Below are 16110 nucleotides of genomic sequence, written 5' to 3' on the forward strand. Positions count from 1 at the left end.
CCACGAGTTGTATACTTGGTCTCCCCGGGCACATGCTGGACCTGTGACAATGTAATTTCTTGTTTTATCTCACTCACACTAAGGCTTATGAGTATGCCCTCACATAGGCAGATAATAATAATTCAAACATCTATAATGTCTTCAAGCATATTTAATAGATGAGAACATAAACTGCAGAAGTGCAAAAGAGAGATGAAAAATGGTTTCCCTAATTAGGAAATTATTAAATGACGAGAAGCAAAGAGTAGGTTAGGAGGCAAAGGGCAGTTTTCCTGCTATTGGGTGAGAGTGCTGATGAGAAATTGATCTGCTCTCTAATAAATCTGCTTGCCTGGCCACCAAACACGGCAAGATGTTGTATGGACGCTTGGGTCCCTGAACCAATGATGGGAAGGCGTTTTGATTCCTATGTACTCTACTCACCAGGCATAAATATTAATAAGGTTCCAGCCTCAGTGCTGGTGCTGATGCAGCTGTTTCTACATTCATGTGGAACAAATTCAGTAAATGCAAAAGAGCAAGGCATGAAAGAAAATATTCACTTCCTTGACTGAGTTATTCTTGAAATCTGGTCTCGGTCCTTTCTTTCCTAAGCAGGATTTTGTGTGTGTGTGTGTGTTCGAGTTGAAGTGAAATGGAGCGAATTTGCATAGTTTGAGGATCTCGTTGCAAATGACAATGTCAGAAGGTAGAACTGCTGTCAGACTCTCATTTGCAACCGTCAGGTCCAAACCTGGAACCGCAGCAACACAGGAGCCACATGCCTAGCAAATACTCCTTTTTTTCTTTCGATTCTTCTTGGTTAAACAATTTTTCTTTCCACCCCAACGACTCATCCTTGAAATCCCGACAGCAACACGCTGCCCTGCGTCTGTACCAAGTCGAGTTTCTAATTAATCCATTGCCTCCCTCGTCCAACTCAGATTTGGTAGGTTAGGGAAGCAAGAGTCTTCGTAACCGGCTTGAACAAAGCATTTTTTTCAAGGTCTTCTGCCACCACCCTGCTCTCTCCTCCCTGCAGTTACATTGCGGCTGGCAGCGCTGCTTGCTGCAAGGAAGAGTGTGCTTGTCAACTCGTTAACACTTTCTTTTTCCCTTTGCTAAAGGCATGGTTGTGCAAATGAATTGTAAAGATCTTATCAGGCAGCTGCTTTGGCTGCTCTCAGGGCCTCTGATACGCATATTCAGAAGACTGGAAAGAAAAGAAATACAATTTTGAAGGCTGAAAAAAAAAATGGCCCCAGATCACTCATATGCATATTAAATCTCTCTGTTACTGGTAAAGAAAATGACTGTTCGAGAGATTTCTGCCTCCCCGGCATCAGTTGCCCTCCTGCGCTGGGTTGGAGGGAGATGATCTGAGTATCAAGAGCTTGCAGTAGAAAAAAGCAGGATTTGGGGGAACTGCACAGGGCTCACTGTGCTGTCAGTTCAACAGTACAACCGTTCTCCTGATGGCAGGATTTACACAAAGGCTTTGATCATCTGTTTTATTAAAGCTGGAAGCATCCTTACCAAGACAGAACCGGCAGCAGAGATGAAAACACTGTTTCCAGCCCTTCCTTCCCCTTGTGTTTTAAGGACTCCCTGCAGCTGGGGTTGCAGTGATGGGAAAAAGGTGGAAAACTGGGGTGTGGTAACACAGAGCCACATTGTCACTCGAGGAGAGCAGTGTAAGTGCTTGGTAGGTGCTTGTAGGGGAGTGTGGGGGAGGGAGTCAATCTGTGCCCGCAGAGTTGCACGGGTTTTATAGGTTGAGGCCTCATCTTTGCACAGGTGGAGATGCAGGTAGGCAAGCAAGCATCCAGCAGTATGTCAGGAGTCCACACTGCAGCATTTTGCACAATTGTTCAGTGAAGTTCATTATTACAAGGTCTATCTTCTGCTCTCAGGAACTAGCAGATATTTTTTCAATTGATTTCTGTAGAGGCTGGCTCAGATCCTGAATGTATTAAAAAAGGTATCATTCCCAAATGCCACGAACTCCATTGTACTCTTCTCTTTTACCATTTTCCCATTTCTGGTTTTCCACAGGATTTAGGGATACTTTTCACCTGATTTGTGTTTGCCTCATGAGAAACATATAACAATGTCTCTTTATGGGACTTCATGCACACACTAACCTTTCAATCCTAAGAAAGGCCACCATCCATCCCAGAATGCTTTAACAACAGCAGCAGCAGCACCTGGCACCAGCTTTTCAAACACCAAGCAGAAAAGGGAGATAATTTCTCATGGTTTCTGAGAGGGAGCAGGGAAAGATATTTTTCAGTTGGTGTTCAAGGGTGAGACAAATATTTTTTGAAGACACAGTTTCAGCCTCTTAGGATCCTATTGGACTTTGAAAATACATTAAAAGGGCTCTGATAACATTTTCCTAGGGTGGTATGTTCTGACAGAGAAACTATTCTGTCTGTTCTGTTGTCATGCAAATAGGTAACACCCCCATCTAGCATGAAGTATTATTTTAAAAGTTTTTTACTTAGGAGATTGGAAACAGATCACTGAAGTGATGTTTGTGAAAATTATATTCTGTGTTATGATCAACAACATCAAATACACCGACTAGGTGGTAGCAGTGGCTGTTTGACATACTTGTGCTAGGAAATAAAATACATCCCTGATCTAAATCATGCTTTTCAAGTTCTGTACTAGGAATGTGGAGAGCCTGGCTGAACCAGCCATATCCTTATGGATCAGGTAACATTGGGCTGTTCTTTAGTAATGTACAGGTATTAAACTACTTTTGAGATATTCACTCTTACTGCTAAACCACTGTGTTCGACAGAGCAGGAAGGAAAAGCCAAGAGAAAAAACTGGATTGGGCTGAGGTTCTTCTGAGCAAACACTGGAGGGCTGCTAAGGGACAATGCTAGGCCTGTTAGCTTCCATCCTTCCCAGGGAGGAGGATGCAAAATAATCAAAGCTGATTTTGTACAGCTAGTTTTGCTTGCAAAAGGAAAAATTAAAAGGCCATGGCATTACTTTAAAAAGTAATGAAAGAGAGTGGTTGTTTGGAGAACCAGATGAAGAGGCAGGCCCTTACTGGCGTGCTTGAGAATGGAAGAAGCTGTATGCAGCCAAGTCCAGTTGGACCTTCAGGCTGAGTCCTGTGACAGAGACTATTAAGTCCATGGCCCAGTCTAGGGAGCAAAAGAAGCTTCATGGAAATTCTGGCATCAGCAGAGGGAAAGTACCCAGAAGGGTGGGGAAGAGACCAGAAGTTTAGCAAGTCTTATAACCATGATAACAGCAAACTATCTTTCAAAAAAAGGAATTTCATTCTACTCCCAAAACATCTAAATGTTGGTCAAAACTTTGTTTATGTGGCTGCCAGTGCTGCCTGTTGAACCAGTAATTTCCACAGCTAAGAACATGACTCTCTGCAGCCTGAGCAGACAAGTCAGCCCTTGAGTCTGCAGCACACTGACATTCCCTCTGGTTCAAGAGCACAACATACTCTACACATGTTCTGTACCCTGGCCTTGCATCCTGTCAGGTGACACAAGAACAGAAAAATTGCAGCTGTGTTGTATGTCACATAAGATTTAGGAACTGGATTGAGCAATATAAAGGAAAACGTTTTTCAACACTATCTCATGTTTTTTTCTTCCCTTCTCAGCCTTTCAAGAGGTCAGTTCTTTAAAGCTTTCACATCTGTGCCCTTCCCTGTCAGATCAGAGGTATGTAATAACCCATCGCACCTGTAGATCTCACTACAGCTGCTGGCATTTGTGCACCAGAGTCAGTGTTGGCGAGCTGCTTTGGGATTCTCCACCATGAAGTGGTCTATCTGCATATAAAATATAATTTCGAGTCGGCTGTGTAAACCTCTTCTTGTCCCCGAGGGGAACGATGAGTCACTCTGTGTTAGTGCCTCCTGTCCAGAGCTACGAACCCACATGTCTCAAATGCTCCAACAGATCAAAGACAAGGTCCTCCAATGACTCATATGACAATAAAAGGAAACTGCCTGACTTGATAATAGCAGGAATTTAGGCTGGACTCACAAAGGTCCTTATGAGCTGTGTATTACACAGAGCTTTATTCAGCTGCAGGGAGATAGGCAATGGTTATTGTGCTCTTCCAGTCTGCAGGGGAGTGAAATAAAGCAGAGTAGAAGGGATTTGCACAAGGCCACCACGTCAGCTAGGTACGAAACCTAACAGCTATGATTTCTTGATTTATAGTCAAACACACTGTGCAAAGTGATCTCAAGAGGCAGAGAATCACTGCACCAGGTGCATTCCAGACCTCATCCCACCTGCAGGGAAATCCTAACAGCGGAGGCTACAAACTCCACAAAAAAAAAAAAAAAAAAAAAAGGTGGAAACTGGAAGCTGGTACCTCAAGTCTTTTGGAAATCAGGAACTGAATTTCCTTGGAGCCATGCCTGCCTAAGGACCAAGAGGTGCACAAAGGACCTATTGTAGCAGTTCTACTAATACTGTCAGAGTAGCTACAGCAGATGTGGAATTGTTTATACATCTACGTTTTGTATTTGCTTACTGGTAGTTTCCAGATATGAAGGTTTTTCTGTTTGTTTGTTTGCGTGGGTTTTTTTTTATTTGGTTGTTTTTTTGAGGGGGATCTGGCCTTGATATTACTCTGGATTGTGAGATTCGTAGCATGAATTTGGTACAGTCCTCTTGCCGATCTCTTAAACTGTGATTTTCATACAAGTTCACGAGTGTAATTCCTCCATTTTCTGCAACTCTTTCAAAAGGTCCACCCTGGATTATCTTTCTATCTCTTTTATAGGACTGTATGTCAGGCTGATCAACACTTTGACAGTGTTTTGAGTCCTCAGGTTACCCCTGTAGCCGTGGTTAGATATTTCAGGAGCAATTGCCTATCACATCTAAACCAATAGCCCGTGCCAGGATCCCAGGAAAAGGTTTTGAGCAGGTTGGTTACCCAAACTGACTAATCATCGTATTAGATGACCACTAGAAAGAAGAACTGGGTCAGCCCCATCTTGAATTGGTTTAGACGGCCACAGCATCACAACCATGGTGACCGTAAAGTGTAAGCAGAGACACTTCTCCCTTTCTTGCTTGCCTGATTCTGCCCTCCATGATGCCAGCACAAGTATTTGAGCAGTGGCACAGCAAGCTACATCAGGGGACTGATCTAGCTGAGAAAAACAATCCAATGATGACAAAAAACTGAAGTATTTTTTCCAGCTTCTCAGGTACTCCACTGGTACAGGGAGAGAAAAGGACCCCTTCAGCCACTGATGGAAGTCTACACACAATGAGACTCCAAGTCTCAAATGAAGTAGGCCTCTGAAAGTCTGGGACTGCAGCACAGCTACTGCTGCAGCAGCCCTGTACCATGAAGCCTTACCAGAGGAGTTGGTAGGCTTTTTTTGGCTTTATTGAGCAGTCATTTACTCCTCTGAATGAAAGACAACAAATCAAGAAAACTAGCACATCCTGAGGCATTAATAGGAGGTTCACTGACACACACTAATGGTCAACTGCCTTTTCGCATATCAAATTCACATTTTATTCATGCAGGAGCCAAAGCACAGAATGTGTTTTGGAATCAGAAAAATTTGCTTCTCCCAATGATATCCCAGTTCATAACTATGCGCTTTACATCTCGTAACTCCATGGTTACCAGAAAGATTTACTCCTGACTTAAAACTGTACTGGAGGGGAGACTATGGTCAGTAAAAATCACAGTTTAGGATCTAGTGGCTCCCGTGGGCAATCTAACTTTTGGAGAACAAGGAGCATAGAAGTATATACATTTACACCACATTTCCTAGGGCTTGGATCTCACCTGAGCAGCAATATATATACACATCCATATACACATGCAGTACTTTTGCTAAGATCATTAGTTTGCTCTCCAATGTCTCACAGCAGCTGAGGCTCATTCTAGCCTCAGACCTGACAAACAAGGCGGACTTACGGGTGCTGCTTTCAGGGCCACAGAAAAAAAAATGAGCATGTTGAAGGAAATGCAAGGGCTCCCATACACAGTTAGAGTGTGCTTTCCCCTCTCATTTTGCAGGGCCTCTAACGACCTTGCAGTGCTGTAATCAAGAAACTAATTTCACACTTGATGATCTGGTTCTGCACAGCTCCACTCACTCTTCACACCTGCATTGCAAATAAAAATGCTTAAACAGCATTTTATTTGCTAGATGTTTTTCCTCTTTTGAGCTTAAACAAGAATTTAGCATGATTTATGGAGAGCAGCTGCATTTCACAGAAAAGCATTAAATACATAGAACTGTTTATGTGCAGAGGAGCCCTGTGACTTACTTTTAGAGGTCTGCAGGGCTTACAATACAGAAGGAAGTTATAATCACTTCGGAGAAGACTCCTGATGAGAAGAGGAACAGATCACAGCGTGACAAAATAGGGGCAGCTCCCCATAGAGAAAAGCAAGACTGTAGACAGCTTTGGAAGAAAAATAAGAAATTTGTACTTGATGTGGAAAGACAGACTGCTCTTACTTCAGTCTAGCAGACAACTTAAACATAGGTTTAGCACACAAGGAGGCCAAAAATTCTGCTTGGCGGGGAGAGACACACTGGGCTGAAACTTTGCTAGAACAGATCCTCCACTAGGACTTCACTGCAGAAGCCATCTCTGTCCCTGAATAGCAGAGAAACTGACCCTGAACACTTAAAGAAAGATTTCCCTACATAAATAAATCTGTCTGCAAAGCTGTGTTACACTTTACCTTTCACCCCCCTTAGAGTTGATGGAAAACAGTCAAGAGATGTTGCTTCTCACTCAAAAGACAGACCTAAAGCAGCTCAGGTGAACTATGCCCTAATATTTCCTCTTCTCTCCCCTAATCAAGTGAGCCTGGGGCAAATCTCCTCCACCACCTGCAAGTGTCTAATCACAGGAATCTCACCACCACGACTACCACTACCACTACCACCTGGGTGGCTCCCAGCAAACATTTTATCCAGTGCCTAGATTTTTATTCCTGCAATGTTCCTGGCCTGTGATAGTTTTTGCTGTTTTAGCTGGCAGCCCTACCCACCCACTAAGTGCACAGTGAACCTGCAGCTGTAACAAGCAGAGAGAGGGAAGTGTTTGGTGTATGCTGCCAGCACTCAATCCCTTCCAAGGTGGTTTTTGTCATATATTTGCCTGCCTGATTTCACAGTTCGCACAGGTGAAGTGTCAGTTTGCAACAGGGTACTAGGACAGGGAGAGACTGATTTTTGAACCCCAACACAAACCTCAACTCTTGCACTACCTCACCTTGTGAAAGGCCAACCCAGGCCAAGGCAAAGAGTTGGGACTGGCAGTGGGGTAGGAGCACGGGGGAGAGGTAGGTAACAGCACAAGCCTGATACTGCCTCAGCAGTGAGGCTGGGGACAGACATTGCAGGAGTCTGACACCATACATCCCATAATGCATTTTGTGAGCAGCAAGTGACAAATGTAGGGCAGGGGAGGTGGCCTGCAGCCCCCCCTCTCTCCAAGCTGATCCTGTGCCATGGGATGTTGGGGTATGGCAGCTGAGCTGGGCTTAGCTGCCTCCTGGGATTTAGTGTCGATGCGGCAGCATGGGCAGATATTAGCAGGGACGAGGATTTTGTCTTTTGGCAGATGCCAGAAGAACTGGAGCGGCTCAAGGAAGAAAAGTGATGAGCAGTTCCTTTCCCTCCCCCCATTTCTTCAACGGGAAAATGAAGTCTTAGCACTTGAAAATGGAAATTTTGATTTCTAGAAGCATGTAAGAAATTGGAGGCAGAGGAAATGATGATTAAAAAGCCAATCTGTATCATTAACTTGCATGTTCTTTATGCAGAGATGATCTGTGCCCGTGGCATTAAGATACACGTTTCCCATTGTAGAGGGCCCATGACCATCAGGGAGTCAACAACATTCTTATCAGCAACAGACGGTACAGTTTAGAGAAAATCCTTTCCAGTAATGTCCGACTTAGCCGTAGTCCAGCTGAAAGCGTGGTGAGCACAAAATTCACACCCAGAGCAAGGCTTTCCATTATTCATGGTTCCATATTCTCTGGAGCTCCGCAAACCCGACTGGTTTGTTTTGTAATCTCCCACAACCCTGAAAATCTCCAGAGCTGAATGAAGCCAAGGTCGCCGTGACCTTCCTCCTCCCCTTCCCAGAGGCTACACAGCACTGCGCCATCCCCTTTCCTTTAGTCTGAAACCCCGGGGCTCCACTCGGGTGACTATCCGGAGCCGCTGGAGCCCTGGCTGCCACCAGGCACGCCTCCTCATACAGGGGTTCACCTGCCATCTAGTGGGGTTTCCCCATCCCTGCGGCTGCCTCTGCCTGCATCCCGATCCCGGGCGGACAGGGGGCACCGCTCCGGGAGGTGTGAGCTCCGGGTAAGCAGCGTACGGAGGGGTGTGGGTGGGTGGGTGGGTGGGTGTGGATGTGGGTGTGTGTGTGTGTGTGTGGAGGTTGTGTCTTTCGGTGGGGGGTGTGGTGGTACACGGAGGGGTGTGCACCGACCGGGGGGAGGGCACACTTCAAGGGGTGGGGGGCGCGGTGGAGGCGCGTTCCCGGAGGGCTGTACCCGGCGGTGCGTGTGCGTGTAGCGGGGTTTGTGCACGGACGGAAGGGCGGCCCGGGGAGGGGCCGCGCAGGGAGCGGGGTGCGGGCACCGATCCGTGCGCGCGTGCGGCTGTTCCCTGTGGGAGGGGGAAGCGGCATCCCGCCGGGTGCCGGCCGGGGCGGGCGGCTGCGCGGTGCCGGGGGCGGCCCCTCCGGGCGGGGCGGGCACAGCGGAGCGGAGAGGAGCAGAGCGGAGCGCCGCCTCTCCGGGCCGGGCCGAGCCGAGCCGAGCCAGGGCGCTCGCTCGGGCCTTGCGTGCTCAGGCCTGGCCGCGCCGGGAGAAGGGCCTATGGAGGCGGGGAGCGGCAGCGGAGCGGCGGCGGGGGGCGGCATCGCCCTGCACGACTTCAGCGGGCAGCTGGGAGAGCAGCGGGTGCACTTCCACGCCATGCGGCTGCGGGACTCGCTCTTCCTCTGGGTGGGCGCCGCGCCCGCCCTCGCCAGCCTGGCCGTGGCCATGTGCAGCCCCCGTGTGAGTGTCGCCGCCAGGGTCCCGGCTGCTCCCCCTCGGAGCCCTGCGGCCGTGGGGGGTGGCCCCGGCGCTCCCGACCCGCGCTGCCGGGACTAAGTCGTGCCCTCTGCTCTGCTCCGCTTGCAGGACAGCATCCCGGTGGCCGCCTCGCTCCTCGGGGACCCTTCCGACACCGCCTCCTCCTGCCTGGCGCAGCGCTTGGGTAGGTGCGGGAGCGGGGGCTGCGCGCCCCAGGCGGGGCGGGCGGAGGGGCCGCCTCCCGCTGGGAACACGTGGGTCGGGCCCGGGCGGGGCCGAATCTGATGGCCCTGGGCCACCAGCCAAGGCTGGGTGGGCGCAGAGGGATGCGGTGGGTGCTGCCCCTGTCGGAGAGCCTCCACCGCTGCAGGTTGCGGCAGTTTCCATCCAGTCCACAGATTCACTTTTTTATTGTTATCATCCCTGTACGAGTCTGCGGCACCTGAGTCAGCGGCCTTGGGCACACGGTGCACTTTCAAAAGTGAATTATTTAATATCCTTACCCTGGCTTTGGGTGCGAAGCAGGGGCAGGGTTTCCAGTGACCTCTTCACTATAAACTCTGTTTAAGGCTTGGACAATTGGGATTGTTCACCCTGGAAAAGAGAAGACTTCAGGGTGACCTAACTGCAGCCTTCCAGTGCCTGAAGGGAACTTACAGGAAAGATGGGGCAAGACTATGTACAAGAGCATATAGTGACAGGACACGGAGGAATGGGTTCAAATTGAAAGAGAGTAGGTTTAGACTAGGTATTAGGAAAAATTCTTTACTGTGAGAGTGGTGAGGCAGTGGAACAGGGAAGTTGTGGATGGCCTATCCGTGCAAGTGTTCTAGGCCAGGTTGGATGGGGCTCTGAGCAACCTGGTCTAGTGAAAGATGTCCCTGCCCATGGCAGGGGGCTTGGAACTAGATGATCTTCACGGTCCCCTTCCAACCCAAATAATTTGATGATGATGATAAACCCATGACACTGGTGTGCTGTGGGTGAGGTGGCCATCATTCAAGGCACATGCACTTTCCCTGAAGATGAAGCCAAACCGTATCCGATCTTGCACCTTTTAGCCCCCACATGCTGAGAAGTTCTGGCCTGGGAAGTCCAGGGTTATCTCACAGGTGCCCATGCTTAATCTGACTGATCCGAATGAGCACTGCTCAGGATGTCTCCTTTTCCATCATGTTTCCAATGCCTGAGTCTTAGTGATAACTTTCAAACTCCTGTTACTGTACTAAAAAATATAAAAATACATGGCCTTATGCATCCTAGCACCTTCACAGCTCTGACAGCTGCATCCTGGTGGTTACTCATCACCTACCAGTAGCTGATGCAGCTCCAGCTGGTGAACTGCTGATGTACTTGTTACCAGGTTTTAAAAGCAACATGCTGAGCTGCACAACCTTACCTTACTTCTAATGTTTCAGTTGGAAAGGCCACAGAATTATTAATGATCTGTGTGCTGATCTCCATTTCAGGTAGTGTGTCCAGAGTTTGTATCATCAGGCACTTCCATGAGTCTCCACCTTCTTCTCCTCTATGGTCGCTAATGCACATATAAAAAAAGATTGCTCACAAGATCTTCGAAAAACCGTACTAGTGTCTTTTCTTCTTTCCAATACCTTCTCTTTTAATAAATACTGTTTTAGTGTACCCTGCTGGCACCCTTTTCTCTACGCACTGGGTTCAATCATTTCTACTTCAAGTAATAATTTTATGGGGTATGGTATAACATGATTTCTTTCTATGTAATTAGTACCTTATCCTTAAGAAGTCAGTTAGTAAAAATGTAGTCAGAGAGGATTTACTTTGGATAAAGTGTAATAGTTTATTCTACTTTCCATTTGATCTCTTTGTCACTAATGCTCCAGCAGGTGCTGGAGCAGGTCCAGAGAAGAGCAACAAGGCTGGTGAAGGGACTTGAACACAAGGCCTATAAGGAGAGGCTGAGAGAGCTGGGGTTGTTTAGCCTGGAAAAGAGGAGGCTCAGGGGAAACATCGTCACTCTCTACAACTACCTGAAAGGAGGCTGTAGCCAGGTGGGGGTTGGTCTCTTCTCCCAGGCAGCTATCAGTAAGACAAGAGGTCTTACTGATGGTCTTAAGCTCTGCCAGGGCAGGTTTAGGTTGGATATTAGGAAGAAATTCTTTACAGAGAGGGTAATCAGGGATTGGAATGGGCTGCCCAGGGAGTGGTGGATTCTCTGTCCCTGGAGGTTTTTAAGATGAGACTGGATGTGGCACTTAGTGCCATGGTCTAGTAACCATGGCAGTAGTGGATCAAGGGTTGGACTTGATGATCTTGGAGGTCTTTTCTAACCCGGCTTATTCTGTGATTCTGTGAATTTCTTCTGATCTTGCTCTAAATTTCTGTGTAGCATTGGAGCCCAGCTGACAGTTCTAAGTTGTCTCTGTGATTCCCACTCTCTCCTGTCTTTTTTTTTTGTACGTGTGGTTGCTCTCTTCACTCTTAAAAGATTTATTACAGATTTCATAGCTAAAGTTTGTAATAACTTGCCATTTCTTACATTAGTTCTTTCAGTGTTCTAGGACAGAGGCTGAGTAACCTGATTTTTTGCCCAGTGAGTAGTTTCAGTTTTGCTGCCTTTTTTCCCTTATTTTTTAACCTTTTTTTTTCTTTTTTCCTTAAGGTGCTTTTATTATTTCGATTGCTAATTTCCCATACTTTGTTACTGAGAACTGATACTTTTGCTTGGTACTGGGCTATAGGTTACTATTTATCCTTGGAGTGTAAGGCACCTTCCTATTTTCTTTTTGTTTGTGTGCCTTAAGTGTCTTTTGTTATTTCATCTTAAACTTCCTGTACCAGCTGTGGCCCAGCTAGGCTTTTGATCAATGTTCCTCTCTATCTATGCCATTTATCTGCTGGGTTGCAGATTTCCTTACAGATACTGTTCTTGCTTGTGTGATCCTGCTTAAGGAATGCTGTATTGAGGAAGGCCTGTAGACCTTTTTCACCCTTGGTTCGAAGGGGAAAGTCAATAATACACTTCTTGCTTTGAATAATCATATGTTTCCTTTTTACCTGAGTGTCACTGGCTTCTGAAAAATACATCTTTCTGAAATCCTACATCTCAGTATTTTGGCTAGCTTTTGTCAGTCCAGCAATTTAAGTGAACTCATGGGCATTTAGTCCAAAACTATTATTTATTCTCCTGAAACCAGTGGATCAACAAGCATCCCTGCTGTCCTTTGTTTCACGAAGTGCTTGGTAAGAAAATTTGTTTTTCACCTCAGCTAAAAATAGCAAGCTTTGCTGTCACTGGTGTTGTTTTTATCTGGGAGATTAAACCCTTGTTTCTTCCACAAATTCTGTAATAACAGAGATGATATTCACGGTCAAGTCTGACTTGTAGCTGTACTTCCAAGGTAGTTCTTTAACCATCCTGCCATCTGGTAATCTTCAGGTAGGCAGTATCCCTCTCCTCCTAACCCTACCCCCCCCCATGCTTGTCACCATTTTTTCTATGTAGTTTCCATTCTGGTCTTCTTCACAGGCTCTCAGTGAAGCAGCATTCAATGCCATTTGCACATAACTATTTTCATTTCTTATACTTGCCAGTTGCATTCCATCATCTACTGCGTGTTCCTGCAATGTCAGGTTTCCTTCCCTGGAGCAGGAGTTTCAGTGCAGCTATGCATCAGTGTACACATTCTCCTTTTTGTTTTCTTTATAGCCTGGTAGGGGTCCTAGCCACAACAGCTGCATTTGGTGTATTGGCTCTATCTTCTTCCTTATTTCTGATTTTTTTTTTTAAATTTTCTATTGCTAAAGACACACATGCCTCATTCCTATTTCTCTTTCTACATATTTTTATCTATATCTGCTTCTATGAGGTGCAGGGACTGTTTCTCACCATCCTGCCCAATTGCTTTGGCACCAGATGTGTCTCACTAGTCAAGAAACCCAAATCCTAAAAGATTGTTTCCTGTAGGTTAGTGGTGGCCAGTTCTTAAGGACGACTTGTCCATTGGTGCCTCCCTTACCTGCATACCCTGAAATCACAGTGCTTTGGGCTGAAGTGATTACTGATTAGTGCCATATCTTCATCTTCCCTCTGTAGGGACTGGCAGGCTCTTGGTGAAGATCACCTCAACTCTCTGAGTATTCATCATCCAGGCATAGTTCCCTTCCACCACTTCTTTTCCAGCACAGTCTACAAACTTATGGCCAACACTTGTCCTGTCTGTTCTGCTCCCACTGAGCTTCTCTTCAAGCTTAGATTTGGGCCTTTGCCGTGTACATGGGGTTGTAGGAGTGGGTCTGTGCTGCTACAGTTTCTCCTGGCACTCAGTGTGTCCCAGACAATGGCTGCTGAGGAATTTTTTCCTTCCCTTTGAAGAGCTGGTGCAACAGGGGTTATTAACCAGGGTGCATGGGAAGCAGACCTACTGGAGGGCTTTTTAGGTAAGCCTTGTCCTTTACAGTTTTTGGCTTTACTCTGAGGTTGCAGATGGGCTTCCATGGAGCCATAAGATCTTTCCTCTTCTATCCTTCCCACGAGAGTACACGTGTCCAACCTAATCCACACGAAGCAGGGACAGAAAAGGTCCTGCTGCCCCTCAGAGCCAGTGGTAGGAGCAGAGGTCCTTGGCAGAGGTGACCCTAAGGGATTCACAGTGTTCCCAGGATCTGGAACAGCATCCCAGAGACGCTATTGGACCTTAGGCAAACATAATTAAGAAGTTGAGTTTTGACACTGCAGTGTACTATATAGTTTTGTTAGGTAGGATAATGATATTAATTAGTTCAGAATTAGCATTGCATTCATTTAGGTCATGATGATGAAGCACTAGCACTTACAGGACATGCTGCTTTATACCACAGAAATCTAGTGCCAGGTGGTAATTTCTGCAATCAGAGCAACACACTGCATTATATCAGCATTTTGTAGTGCCAAGTCTTAAAAGGCAAACTAGTCCTTGCATTTCAGAAGCAGCTCTACTTTCTGAGACAGGAAGCTGGTAACCTGTTAGAATAGAAAAATAATAATAAATTGATTTGCATAATGAAAATGCCTCAAAGGAATTGTTTAACTACATTTTATACACACACATATATGTCTATCTTTTCTGTAGTTAACTTTCCTATTTAGAAAGGATCAAGATATTAGGAGTCCTGGTGTTTCTATTTTCAAGTTTAAAAAATTCAGATTATGTTTTTGAATATTCAGGCAGAACAGTCTGATTTGTCTCTAGGATCATCAGCTCCCAGCTCATTCCCTGAAAAGAATATTTCATGACCCAAATACTGGTGTTTATCTTCTATTTTACACAACTAATTTAAATTTAGTGCCTGTTTTTCCTGTATGGTGCTTAAACTTTCACAAAGTTTAGCTTTAGTAATATAAGAACAGAGTCAAAAATTTGCTATATTACTGTGGTAAAATCTAAGTAGGAGTCCATTTTTTTTATAAAACACTTCTTGGTGTTCTCTCTTCTGTTTTGATAACTAAGTCTTCCTGCCCCAGTGGACAGTTTTGCCTTTTTTTTTTTTTTTTTTTTTTTTTTGCTGTTGTTAATTAGCTCTTTCATGGAAAGCAGCTCTTAATTTTGTAGCACTTCTCTCCAAGTACTTGTCACTACGGTAGCCTGGAACTTTGTGTTTGGCTGCATGACACTCAACTGAGGCTGTTCAGTCTCTTGGAGTGATCATGGACACTGTATGAACAAAGGCTAAAGGAAACAAAATTATTGACAGCAGGCTTAGACATACTATTTGGGGCCTTTTAAGGGCTTCATAATAAAACAGAACTTGGTTAATTGGGGCTCAGTCACTTTTTTGTGCACTTCCCTCAATGTTTTACACAGCATAGACTTACCAACTCATAAACTTTATTTCAGTGCTGACTCCAGTACAATCTGTAATTTCACTTAAAATAGTATATTTAAGAAGTGTCCAGAAAATCCACTAAAAGCACTGCAAGGCTTTCCAGTGACTAATGGCTTTTTGCATCAGGCCAAAAACTAGTTGAAAGTCACCAGTTTTATACTGCTTACATCAGTGCTGTGCAAAATTATGCCCAACACGCCAATGGTCAGGTAACTGTACTGCTGTTCCTTAATAACTGCAGCCAGCACAGCAGGAGTGGAGAACATCATCTTAGAAATCTGCACGATATGGCTTTTTAAGAGGCTTTCTTGAATACTATCATCACTTTTATATAAGAACAAAATATGGCTGACTACTCTGTTTTGTATTTTAGCCAGCAAGACCAAAAAACAGATATTTGTCAGCTACAATCTTCAAAACACTGACAGCAATTTCACCTTACTCATAGAAAACAGGATCAAAGAAGAAATGACAGCTTTTCCAGAGAAGTTCTGACTTTGCATCATTGTAAAATAAGATGAATTGTTTCAGAAAAACTGATGGAAATTTTCGCACTGACATTAAATTAGTATATTTGTTTTGTATTATTTTGATTGCATTTGTGGTTGTTATTAAATATAGATGGACATGGATACAACTGGACCTGGAATTTATTTTTTTGCAAATAAAATTTGAATTTGAAATTTCAAAGCAAAATTTTTTTTGCTACCCTGCTAAGTAGGATAGCAAATGGATGCTACAATTGATGAACATCATTGTAAAAATGCATGCAGTGTCTGGCCTCCATGCAGTACTGGGATCTGCTGGGTAATCAGTTCCCAATTATATCTGTACAGTTAATCTACTGTGTACTAGCACTGAACACAGTATAGCAGCTTTTAGTGTTCAAATAAAGAAACCCCACATTTTTTATTGTAGAGCTGTGACATGAGTGTTACTTTTCTCCTTTTAGCCCCTGTTGGTTGTAGTACTAGTGCTAAATAGCGGATTTCCTTCTGTCCCTTGGGCATTAAGAACACTAGAAGGGTTTCACAAAGTGTTATCTGTACATCCCTGAGGACTACATAGAAGGAAAAAGCACAGCTTGAATTCTAGAGCAATAGATAAATCTGTCAGGCTGCTAGAAGAGCATACCATGTGTAAATTCAGCATATACATTAGAAAAATCAGAGCAGTCCACTACCATGACCACCACTGCAAAGT

The 16110-nt window shown here is 45.2% G+C and overlaps 2 protein-coding genes across 2 annotated transcripts in view; one reads left to right on the top strand and one right to left on the bottom strand.

Moving 5' to 3' along the window:
• The first annotated feature begins 8650 nt into the window (after positions 1 to 8650).
• Positions 8651 to 15824, top strand: PSMG4 (proteasome assembly chaperone 4). Its single transcript, XM_027727982.2, has 3 exons — positions 8651 to 9045; positions 9172 to 9247; positions 15281 to 15824. The coding sequence occupies exons 1-3, from the start codon at positions 8863 to 8865 to the stop codon at positions 15400 to 15402; spliced, it is 381 nt and encodes a 126-aa protein (XP_027583783.1). The 5' UTR covers positions 8651 to 8862; the 3' UTR covers positions 15403 to 15824.
• SLC22A23 (solute carrier family 22 member 23) overlaps positions 13875 to 16110 on the bottom strand; it is a 113085-nt gene continuing 110849 nt past the window's right edge. Inside the window, exon 11 of the mRNA XM_027727981.2 lies at positions 13875 to 14044. Coding sequence (XP_027583782.1) covers positions 14017 to 14044 — 28 coding nt within the window. The 3' untranslated portion in view covers positions 13875 to 14016. The remainder of the gene's footprint in view (positions 14045 to 16110) is intronic.

This window comes from Pipra filicauda, unplaced genomic scaffold, assembly GCF_003945595.2.
Source record: "Pipra filicauda isolate LSUMZ 115617 unplaced genomic scaffold, ASM394559v2 scaffold48_size3843733_pilon, whole genome shotgun sequence".
Classification (NCBI taxonomy): Eukaryota; Metazoa; Chordata; class Aves; order Passeriformes; family Pipridae; genus Pipra; species Pipra filicauda.

Coding starts and splice junctions, on each gene's coding strand:
- PSMG4 (XM_027727982.2), top strand. CDS start 8,863: ATGGAGGCGGGGAGCGGCAGCGGAGCGGCGGCGGGGGGCGGCATCGCC. Junction 9,046..9,171: donor TGGCCATGTGCAGCCCCCGT/GTGAGTGTCGCC, acceptor CTCCGCTTGCAG/GACAGCATCCCGGTGGCCGC. Junction 9,248..15,280: donor CTGCCTGGCGCAGCGCTTGG/GTAGGTGCGGGA, acceptor TTTGTATTTTAG/CCAGCAAGACCAAAAAACAG.